Source organism: Bactrocera neohumeralis, unplaced genomic scaffold (assembly GCF_024586455.1).
Source record: "Bactrocera neohumeralis isolate Rockhampton unplaced genomic scaffold, APGP_CSIRO_Bneo_wtdbg2-racon-allhic-juicebox.fasta_v2 cluster11, whole genome shotgun sequence".
In the NCBI taxonomy this organism is placed as follows: Eukaryota; Metazoa; Arthropoda; class Insecta; order Diptera; family Tephritidae; genus Bactrocera; species Bactrocera neohumeralis.
In genome coordinates, this window is record NW_026089624.1 from 18846758 (window position 1) to 18859312 (window position 12555).

A 12555-nucleotide genomic window follows, 5' to 3' on the forward strand; every position below is an offset into this window, starting at 1 on the left:
AACTGCACAGTGAAAACCGCTACTCCCTTCTCTCTTTGGCGTGGGATGACGTGAGAATTCACGACATTTCGATTTTTGCCGTGGAAACGTGTCAGCTGATTGCTCTCTCACAATTCAGGGTTGCCAATATCGATACACTGTAGTAATTATCAACTTTTATAATTCAATCTGTTTCAATATGTTTGAAATTTTCATAAAATAACTCAAAGTCAGAGTCGAATGCTATTATTTATAAATATGTAAACTATTTTTAATAGTTAGTTTTCAGTTTTGATATTGTATATTGTAAAAAATTGTAATTGAAAACAAAGATGTGCTCAAAACTATATATGCGTATTGGGCAATGCCAACATTGTTCAAATGTAAACAAACAAAGATGGCTGATTTCTGCGTTTTTACCACCTTTTGTGCACACATTTTGCCGATGAGGAAGGAAGGCAGTAGCGTTTTTCACTGGCTGTGCTATAAGTCTTTCGAAGATGAAATGGGTTGTCACAGCGAACAGACGTGTTTTATCTTTGCTCCGTTTTCCAATATTTATATATATATATAAAAATAAGTCCGTATATGTACGTCGCCGAACTAATCATAAACGCGTAGTGCGATTTCAACCAAACTTATACACTACGTAGGCAGTGGCCCATATATGGTTTATATGAAGTTTGGTTGAAATCCGGTAACGCATGTGTGTGCGGTGCGTATGTGAAGTGAGTGTTTTTTTGCCGCAGGCATTTTTTGTACCGCATACAGCATTCATTAGTATTGAATATATTTTGGTCGTTTGTGGATTGGAGAGCATTGCACGGAGTGATGCATATAGCAATTTGTTATCATTTCTCTTTACTCTTTGGACGTCATTGGTGATTCATCTTATCATAATCGATTTTTGAAAATATTATTTTCTTCGCATTTTTTGGTGAGTATTTTGATAAAAATAAATTAATTTTCGTTCTAATCATCGTTTTAATTTGAATATTTTGTTAAAAAAAAATTAAAAAAAAAAAAAACAAAGATTAATGAGATAAAAATCGATTGTTTTGCTAAACAAGTGTTCTGATTGTTACAAGTGCAAGAGCTGACATTGGACGTCGGTCGCGTAGAACGCAAAATAGATCCAGCGAAAGGGAAAAATCAATCGCAAGAACAGCGATAACAAGAGATTGCAAATACAAGGGAACACGCAAGATCGCGTTCAGATCGATCGTAGGCCGACAAGTACGAGTATTAATCAAAATGTTCAAAGGCGTGCCGCACAATTGCAAGCATTGTTTCATGAACATAATGATTTGATTAATACTTTTCGGACAGCACTTGATCAGATGCCGTCTGATGATCATAAGATCGTGATTCGTGCTGATGGAAGACCAATCGGAGAACACGAACGAAGATTTAATGCACCTATAAATAATGAAGTTGCTGTGGTGATTGTCGGCGATGAGTTTCAGTCACGTGATATTGTATTGCGTAGAAGAAATAATCAATTACAAAGTGTTTGTGAAACACATCGCTCTTACGATGCCCTACAGTACCCAATTTTGTTTTGTCGGGCTGAAGATGGATACTCTATTAATTTAAAAATGGTAGATCCCGCAAACCCACGTGAGTGTTTGTTGTGTTTAATATACTCTTCCAATTTTGTTTAACAAGAATTAGTATGAAATGATTTAAATTTCCAATTGTTATTTTTCTCTTCAGAACGTGAAGTCAATAAAAATGTCAGCGCTATGAACTATTATGCACATAGAATTATAATACGACAAAATCAGGAAAATCATATTTTGAAATGTCGGAGACTCTTTCATCAATATGTCGTAGACATGTATGCAAAGATAGAAACAAAGCGTTTGAACTTTATTCGATTCAATCAACGAAAGTTGCGATCAGAAGAGTATATATGCATGTACATCTCCGCGATGCAATCAATAATGATGGAAATGTTGACAATGTTGGACAAGTTGTTATTTTACCAGCAAGTTACAGAGGCAGTCCAAGGCACATGCATGAATAAGCACAAGATGCCATTTGCTATATTCGTTTGTATGGTCGACCAGATATGTTTATTACATTTACATGTAATCCACAATGGGACGAAATCATGCAATATTTATATGAAGGGCCATCTTCTACAGACCGTCTCGACATAACTGCACGAGTATTTAGACAGAAGCTGAAGTCATTGATGGATTTTATTGTTAAACATGAAGTTTTCGGCGAAGTTCGATGTTGGATGTATTCGGTGGAATGGCAAAAGAGAGGATTACCACATGCTCATATTTTGGTATGGTTAGTCAACAAAATAACAAGCGATCAAATAGATGACATCATCTCAGCAGAAATTCCTGATCAGGAAATCGATCCAGGTTTATTTGATGTTGTTACAAAAAGTATGATTCATGAACCATGTGGTGTTCTAAATATTAACTCGCCATGTATGAAAGATGGGAAATGCCCGAAGCGGTATCCCAGAGATTTGATTTCCGAGACAATTAATGGAAATGATGGTTACCCATTGTATCGCCGGCGCTTAACAGATGATAATGGCAAATTAATCAATCTACGAGTCAATAATCACGATATTACAGTTGATAATAGGTGGGTTGACCCCTATTCGCCAATATTATCAAAAGCATTCAAAGCTCATATCAATGTAGAATATTGCAATTCTGTTAAGTCGATTAAATACATCTGCAAGTATATAAATAAAGACAGCGACATGGCTGTGTTTGATATTGCAGAGAACCGATATGATGAAATAACACAATATCAAATGGGAAGGTATATCAGTAGCAATGAGGCATTTTGGAGAATATTGTCGTTCCCAATTTATGATCGAAATCTGGCAGTTATTCATTTGTCAGTACATTTGGAACATGGACAACGTGTATATTTCACAGTTGATAATGAACAGCAAATTGCAGAGCGACCACCATCAACTACATTATTATCGTTTTTCGAGTTGTGTCAAAATGATCAATTTGTTAAAACATTGCTTTATTCACAAGTACCAACATATAACACTTGGAATGCATCTGGAAAGAAATGGAACAGACGTAAGCAAGGAAGACCAGTTCAAGGTTATGCTGGCTGGAAAGTGATGCCATTGGACGTCTCTACAGTCATGCTGAATATTTTTATTTGCGTCTATTATTGATTCATGTTCGTGGGCCTACATCTTTTTTGAATTTGAAAAGAGTTAACGGCCTACAGTGTCACACTTTTCGTCAAGCATGTCAGGAATTGCATTTACTGGAAGACGATAGACACTGGGATGCGACACTTAAGGATGCATCAGCAACAGGTTCTCCTCATCAAATAGGAACATTATTTGCTATTATTATTGCAACATGTTTTCCATATGATCCATTGCAATTATTGGAAAATTTTAAGGATTTTATGACCGAAGACATTTTGCATCGAATGCGCCGAATTGCAGGAAATAACGATTTAATGATTACACTTGAAATGTTTAATGAGGCATTGATTATCATTGAAGATATTTGTTCGGTAATTGCAAATAAAGCATTGACACAATTGGGTTGGCCAGCTCCAAATCAACCAATACATGATGCATTCAATCAAGAAATAAATTGTGAAAAACAATATGATTTGAATGAGTTGACCACATTTATAAACCTGAATTTGCATAAATTGAATCCAGAACAGAGACACGCATATGATACCATAATAGAATCAGTACGAAACGAAACTGGAGGAATGTTTTTTTAGACGCTCCAGGAGGAACTGGCAAAACATTTCTGATTTCCTTGCTATTAGCGACTATAAGATCACAGAGTAATATAGCATTGGCACTTGCATCGTCTGGAATAGCAGCGACGTTATTAGATGATGGTCGGACAGCCCATTCTGCACTTAAATTACCACTGAATATGAATGTAAATGAAAATTCCACCTGTAATGTTTCCAAAAATTCGGAAATGGGCAAAGTCTTGCAACAATGCAAATTAATAGTGTGGGATGAATGTACAATGGCCCATAAGAAATCAGTGGAAGCGTTAGACAGGACATTGCAAGACTTGCGTAGTAATGATCAACAGATATTTGGTGGCGCTTTGATTCTGTTGGCTGGTGATTTTCGTCAGACATTGCCTGTGATTCCCCGTTCAACAACAGCAGATGAATTAAAAGCATGTTTAAAGCCATCTTATTTATGGAGACATGTACAAATACTCAATTTGACTACAAATGTGCGAGTACAAATTCAAAACGATCCATCGGCCGACACATTTTCAAGGCAACTGTTGGCAATAGGCAATGGTCAACTTGCTGTTGATCGTGAAACTGGCTTAACCACTTTACCAGATAACTTTTGTAATATTGCATCGACAAAAGAAGAATTGGTGTCAAGTGTTTTTCCAAATATTGCAGAAAATTATCGCAATCATAATTGGTTAGCTGAAAGAGCTATACTGGCCGCTAAAAATAAAGACGTTGGTCAAATGAATGCAGACATTTTAACCCATGTTCCTGGCGAACTTGTAACATATCAATCAGTTGACACGGTTACGAATCAAGACGACGCTGTTAATTATCCGACAGAATTTTTGAATTCATTGGATTTACCCGGATTTCCACCTCATCGTTTACAATTGAAAGTGGGTGCTCCCATTATTATGCTTCGAAATATAAATCAATCGATTATGCAATGGGACAAGATTAGCGGTTAAAAAGGTTATAAACTATTTAATCGAAGCAACAATTTTAAAGGTTGATTCTTTATTATTATTGATTCAACGAATGCCAATGATTCCATCAGATTTACCTTTTGAATTCAAAAGACTACAGTTTCCAATACGTCTTGCATTTGCTATTAAGATAAATAAAGCGCAAGGGCAATCGTTGAAATTGTGTGGATTTGATTTAGAATTTCCTTGCTTTTCACACGGCCAGTTATATGTTTCGTGCTCACGTGTTGGCAAGCCTTCAGTTCTCTTTATCTACACAACAACTCATGGCAAAACCGAAAATGTTGTCTACGAAAGAACTCTAAGATAGTTTAAGTGATACATAGTCTAAGCTTATAAGAAACTAGAATTAAAAGTTGAATAATAGGGAACAAAACCAACTTTATTAAAAACAAGTGTGTTTCTTTTCTTATTTTGTTTTGCCGTGCGAAGCAGGCACCGGGCCCGCTAGTTCTGCATAAATGCCGTGCTCAGCCCAAAATCAGCTGTCAAAAATGCAATTAATTCTTTCAATCGCCTGGTATTAATTTAACACAGGCTGATGTGGATAATTTGCTCAAATCTATACATGCATTTTACTGCAAAGTGTGCGCGGTAATTCAGAGAAATTCAATACGTTCGCCGCCTACATCACCATCAGTGCGCAATACTCAGTGTTGTCTTATTGTAAACTCGCAACAACAAAGTGCTCAGCAATCAAACGGGGAAGCAACGAAGCCTAATCATTTTAATAAGGTAAATGTGTTGCTTAATTCTCTGGTTCTTGAAGTTACTTTACTGAGAAGTGAACACTCGAAACAAATTATCCAACAACGGCAACTTCTCTGCATCAGTTCCGAATGCTTTCTCTGCTGCCTACTCCACTCTCACTGCTGCGACTGTTGTTTGTTTAAATCAGTGGTCGGCATTTCTTAGCACAATTGTGCAAACTAACTTCACAGGTACGCTAACGTTATATCCTTCAGTCGTTGTCGAGCCAGCAACCAGAGATAAAGAGATGTCCAACTCCTCTCTCACTGGAAATGAGAGAACAATTGCTAAACGTCAAAACCTTCTAAACTTTGACAGTTGGCTGGATTGGGGAGGTTTTGACGTTTAGCAATTGGAAACGAGCGACGGCCAGATTGAAATCTTACCAAAAAAATATGTAAACGGAGGAATTTGTTGCCGCTGTTCAAGATCGCTAATAAAAATTTAGAACAATGAAAATCAAAGAAAATGCGAAATTTAAATATATTTCATGAAACGTTTTGTAATTTGATGCATAATATAATTAATTTTCAATTACAAATGATTAACAACATTTGATAATTGAGAACTAACAAGCTTAATTCCCCTTATTAAGTATTGAGAGATCAAAAGTCAGTTGTTTTAATATACCATAAAATCATAAAAAAGGATTTAAATAGTTTCGTCATATATTAAAAGTCCAATATATAATAATTTGCAATCGTAATAAATGTTGGGTGTTTTAATTTAAAATGCCCAAATATCTTGTTCGATCTGGCCATAATGGAAAATGTTATAAAAAACGCATATTTTAAGGCGCTCTCACACTGGAATAAATTGGGCATCCCATTGTCCCTGCCAGCAACGAATTAACATCACGCAGGGCTATATCGCAAAACCAAATATGCCCTGCGAGAGATATTTCATGATTCTAAATGCCCTTGGCGCCATGCAATGCCTTTTATGTTCCAAGTCTTTTAAAGATAGTAGGGAATATATCCTTAAAAGACATTTTGTTAATTTTCATTATACTCTTAATTATTTATAAAATTTGCATAATTTTAATTCCTATTTCTCACTGGGCTACTTTGTTTTCGTGCTCACCAACACAGCGACAGATACTCTCATGCCGACCCTTGGTTTAAATGCTTCTACAAACGCTTCTCCGTCTAACGTTGCTGTTTCTCTTTCTGCTGATAATGTGAGAGTGGATTACCTCGCCCCAGCTATACCAAAAGCATTCTCTGCAGCTCCAACTGCTGCTAACTGCATTCTCACTTCTACGACTGCTGTTGGTACAAATGCTTCTCCGTCTAACGCTGCTATTCCTGCTTCTACTGATAACGTGAGTATGGATTATCTCGCTCCCGTTGTACCAAAAGCAATATCTGCCGCTCCATTTGTTGCCTGCTGCACTCACTCTACTGCCGCTGATAATAGTACAAATACAGCTCCGTCCAAGGTTGCTGTTTCAGTTTCTGCTGGTAATGTCAGTGTGGATTATCCCGCTGCCGCTGCTGGACCTGCTGCTGCTCCCAATGCTGTATGCTGACGCTGTTGCTAGGGATATCAATACTCAGTTGAAAGCCAGTGTCAAAAACAATCCAATAGCTGCTGCTAAACCAGATCGCCCCACTGTCGCTGTTAATGCTGCTCGAACAATTGCCTATGGTGATTCTGTTAATCTGAACTATTCTACTTCAATTAATGTTAATTGGAAATTTGAAGTTAAAAGTGAGCACTAGGAACACAAAATCCCTTGAAACTGCATTAATTGTTGTTGGCGTTAATGCCAATTGTGATCTCGAAGTCGTCTTACCCAAGAAATGGATTTACTTGCCTGCCTTTAAGAACTCAGTCACTGAAGAAGATATTATATCTTTCACTGTTAAATATGCTAATGTATAAATAAAATTAATTAAGAAAGATACTAATATTAATGATCTTAAGAGAGTAAACATTAAGGTAGTGATGTCCCCATCTTTTTAATGCCGTTTTCTCTTCTTCAGTGTGCCCTTCTGGCATTAAGTTTAAGTTTTTTTCAAAGGGAGGGGAAAACAACACTGCAGATTAGCTGATGCGCCTATTAATCACAACTTTAATCATCCGTTTTCTGCACCTTCCTCTAATGGCTCTTGTCTTACGGTGTATTATCAAGATTTATCGGATATGAGGTGTAAATCAAATATTATTCACAATTATTCTTCACAATTGGATCTTGATATTATCGTTAATGTTGAGACCTGGCTTGATTCTAGTTACTATGATAGTGAATATTTCGATTTAAATTTCTATTATGTCTTCCGTAACGATAGAGATCACGAAAAAACTGGATGTCTTAGAGGGGGTTGAGTTCTCCTAGCAGTTCATCGCAAATACCCTCCTCATTTAATTATGCTTGATAATGATGATTCTATTCTTGACCGACTTTATATGTCTATCAATGACGCTCTGTTCAATGTAGTTTCATACATCGCTTCAAATAGTTTTGATCGATATCTTGACTTAGTCTTTCTCAGCGATAATTTAAACTTAAGGTTCCTTGATGGAGTCTCTTCAATTACTCCAGCTACCATTCATCATTATCCGTTAGCGTTTGAGGTGGATACTTACATTTTCGCTCCTGTCAAACCCTTTGACGGCTTGGTCTTAATTTTGCATTTTGTGATTTTGCACGACTCAACAATCTGTTCTGAGTTTAAATGGGATGATTTACTTTCTGGACTAGATCCTGTTAATAGTTTCTCCATTTTTAAGAAATCAATTCATGAGTTTTGTCATTATAATAGCCCGGTTAAACATATGCAACCATATAAGTTGCCATGGTATACTAAGCACCTCAAACATTTAAAAAATCTTAGAAATAAATACTACAGAAAATTCTCTTCAACTAAATCTCATGTTGCCTTTGTTCAATATTAGCACTACACAAAACTGTTTAATGATTTGGATAAGTTTCTCTATAAAAGGTAAATTGACAGTACGGAGTCTAACATTAAGTCGAGCTCGAACTTCTTTTGGAACTTTGTAAAATCTAGAAGAGCTGGGGTGATAAGTCAGCATGCACTCCTGGCGAAATTTCCAACTTGTTTTCTAAATTCTTCAAATCAAATTATGTACTCTATGATCCTGGTACTAGTTCCACTTTTTCGACTTATAATTTTCCATTCATTTTGGCACACTGTGTCTTTCAAAGGATTATATTGCCAAGGCTATTTGTAATATTAAGCCTTCTTTCAAATTGGATCTGGATGGGCTACCGCCTGTTCTTATAAAAAATTGTCCTACCTTGTTATATTCTCTTATGCTTCTCTTCAATAATTCACTCTCCTCTAGGAATTTTATTTCAGACTGGAAATTGACATTCATTACCCCTACCCTTAAAGGTGGTAGAAAGGATGTACAATCACAGGCCCATTTCTAAACATTCTACTATTTCGAAAATTTTAGAGTGTTCTGTTCAAAATAAACTATTTTTTGCAGTAAAGTCAATAATTAACATCAATCAGCATGGGCTTGTCTGCATTTTCCGCTGGATTTCAGGTAGATTGTGTTTACACAGATTTCTCTAAAGCCTTTGATAAAGTTTCACACAATATTCTAATTAAAATATTATCATCCTTAGGTTTTCACTATGTGTTTTTGCAGTGAATTAAGTCATATTTGCACAATAGACGATGAGTTGTTAGTGTCGATGAAGTGTCATCCGATTCATTCATTGCGTCTTCGGAAGTGCCACAAGGAAGCGTTTTGGGGCCACTTCTCTTTGTGCTGTTTATCAATGACATTTCCTGTCGCTTCTCTTTTACTAACTTTTTGCTATATGCTCCGAAATGTACTCAAACTTCAATGTGATATTGATAGTTTTTATGATTGGTTCCTGAAATCTAATCTTTTTCTGAATCTAGATAAATGTTCTCAAATCTCGTATGGGAAGGGACGTAGCATCCTACCTACAAGTTACAATATTTCACATTGCGTCTTAAAATGCGTAACTGAAATCAAAGATCTTGGGGTAATCTTTGACAATAGATTTTCTTTCAGTAATCACATCAACTATATCACTTCTAAATCATTCTCTGTGCCTGGCTTTGTCCGTCTAAATGCTTCTAATTTTTTCGACCCCTACACGTTAAAATTACTGTATACATCTTTTGTTCGGTCTAGCTTGGAGTATGCAGTGTTCATTTGAAGACCATATTGCCTATCGTCAATTAATAGAATTGAACGCGTTCGAAAGATTTTTCTTAAATTTGCCCTCCGCTCCTTAAAGTTTGTTGACCCAATATATCTTAAATTACTGGAAAATCGACGGTCCGTTCTCTGTCTTTCATTTGTCTTCAATGTAATTAATGGAGGTATTGACTGTCCCTATTAATTGGGGAAAATTGATTTCAATACTCCTCAGCGTTGTCTTAGATCTATTTCCCCATTTTTTTATAAAAAGAAGAATACTAAATTTGCGGATTATGTTCCTCTCAAGCGTGAGTTTAACTCGACTTCTGAAAAAGTTCTTCTTGATTTTTCTCACTCTAGGGTTTCCTTCTTAAGGGCATTAAAAGTTTAAGTTATAATATATATCTGTATAATTGTAATTTAATTATTTTAGAATCCTAATTTAAATCTTAAGTTTCTATTAGTCTGTAATAATTGATGTTCAAAGACTTAAGTAACTAAATAAATAACAAAGGTGCGTGGAGTCCCTACGCGCGGATGAAGTTATACTTCTTAGTGATATTCCAAGAAATGCATATAATGTTGTATGAAAGAAAACTAGAAAACTTAAATTCACATTTTATAAATTTATTATGCACATAAAATGAAGAATAAAGCAAAGTCTAAATGAAGGAACTTTGACTAGAAAAGTAGTTCTGTCTCTTCGTTGCGGAAGAGAATATGCAGCGTAATCATCTCTCTTTTGTAATTCATCAACACGCGTTGAAGGCCCAGCAGTTATCCGTGCGCGTTCAGAAATTGAAATCATATTTCCATCACTTATCAATATACGTATTACATGTGCACGCATTAACTTGCATGTTCATACATTCATATATATTTATATGTACATATATTTGCATACATTGCCAAACAAATAAGGCACAAGCATACAAACATACATATGCGTACACATATGAATATGTCACCAACAAAAAATTGATCTTCACAAGACAATATGGCAGCCAAATTGGCGAAGAACAAGTGAAGTACATTTTACAACAAAAACGATTTCATTCATGAACGCAGGCGCAAATTCCACAAGCGATCTCGCTTCATTCATAAAAACAGAGGCCGTAACATCTCTCTGAGCATGCCTTTGCCAAAAAGTCGTCTTTTCACGACGATGGCAAAAGCATAAAAATCATAAATTGCACAACTTTCTGGTGCTTCTCGCTACGAATATGGAAATGACAACGAAATAATGCAAATATGCATATTTCTAAAGGTCATTAATTTCTTTGAAGAAATGAAAGGAATGAATGATCCTGAGAAGTATAGTCTTAACTTTCCAACGGCCAACGCAGAGCATTTCAACCAAAAAGAACTTATTCATTAAAATCACCACTCAGAAGTCGTTTTATCCGTTGTAAGCGAACGATTTTCGAAGAAACATCATTTCTAATATGCCACAAGGCAAAATTAGAAATGAACTTCTTAAACCTCACGCTGTCAGATAAAACGATATACCTCGTCATCGCGGGTCGATTTCCAAAAAATGTAAATGAAGACTAACTACAGAAATGATCCTGTAAAGTATAGCCTTAATTTTTCAACGGCCAACGCAGAGTATTTCAACCAAAAGATACGCAAAATAGTTGAGAATTCGCAGAAATGAAAGACAAACGAAAGAAAAAGAAGTATAACTTCAATAATGCACAAGCATACAAACATACTTATGCGCACACATGTGAATATGTCACCAACCAAAAATTGAAACATTGTTCTACAAAACAACAGCAGCATAAGCATGGCAACATTGTGTTGTTGGTAGAAAAGCCGAGCTGTGCCGAAAGAAACGAACGAACGATCGCCGATTGTCCCCGCTTCGCTTTCTGCTCGAACATCTTCGCAGACAAGGTTGCGTTAGATTCATATTGAGCGAGGTTGCGCAACCTGAATCTATCGCAACCTTTTCCGAACTCGTATAAGAAGTATAACTTCAATAAATGCCAAATAATACTAAACAAAAATAACATGTCAACTTAACACGACTCACGCGTAATCTGTAAAAAAAAGGCTATTTAAAAATGTATCTCTACTTGGAACATCCGTTATAGCATTGACAGACTGCAGCGTTTATCCGGATTAACTGCATTAATTTCAGGAGTTAGTGAAAATAACTCCGTTGCTAAATCCCATTTAATCCTCAAAATTTTAGAGAGTTAGCTGCAATTTTAATCAATTGTGAATGAAAAACAAGCAACACCGACAGCTGTTTTTCAAATTTTCAATAATAAATGTTATGTTATGGTGCAGTTTTAAAATTAACGTGGTGATATGTTTTTGTAATAAAAACTGGTTTTGTAAAAATTAGTCGGCTAACAACCGCAATTGTATCTTCTATCCATTTTCTGTCGCAGTCGTCTGTCAAGGCTATTACATTCATATGCGCATATGCAAATACATGAGTGTATGAGTGCTGTACGTTCTCTGGTTAGAATGCTTTACCATGATTTCTCATTTACCCCAAATTGAGTAGGTTCCCTGTCATAAAATGCGAATATGGCAATGCTGGTTTTGCGAAGAAACATGAAATAAACAATTGTTTCTTGAAGGAAATTCAAAGTAATCGTTAAATTCATCATAAATTACTTAAAATCATTATTATGAAGTATAGTCCGTTTTGAAATTTTTTATAAAACCTATCAATCTTCATCCATATTCCTTAAATCGCAATGAAAATATTTATATACTTACACACCTAAATATATTTTCCTTGCTTATTTTCTCTTGCTCTTCTAATGTGGATCATTCACAACGCGTAAGCAGCTTCCAAATATACCTGACTACAGCTCAAGAAATAATGATGTTTTTTCTTCAGCAATTACTCACGAGCTGGATACAGACCTTTAGTATGAATAGCAAACAAGCGAAAAAATCTTAAGATCAACTTTCATTCTAAATA

At 35.7% G+C, this 12555-nt stretch overlaps 1 protein-coding gene and 1 pseudogene across 1 annotated transcript; one reads left to right on the forward strand and one right to left on the reverse strand.

Annotated features, from left to right (window-relative positions):
• The first annotated feature begins 3887 nt into the window (after positions 1-3887).
• On the forward strand, positions 3888-4685 carry LOC126766040 (uncharacterized). Its single transcript, XM_050483744.1, has one exon. The coding sequence runs from the start codon at positions 3888-3890 to the stop codon at positions 4683-4685; it is 798 nt and encodes a 265-aa protein (XP_050339701.1).
• A 6305-nt stretch (positions 4686-10990) lies between these two features.
• Positions 10991-11193, reverse strand: LOC126766312 (small nucleolar RNA U3; annotated as a pseudogene).
• Between the last annotated feature and the right edge of the window lie 1362 nt (positions 11194-12555).

Bases quoted from the DNA above. Each gene is read 5' to 3' on its own strand.
- LOC126766040 (XM_050483744.1), top strand. From the start codon at position 3,888: ATGAATGTAAATGAAAATTCCACCTGTAATGTTTCCAAAAATTCGGAA.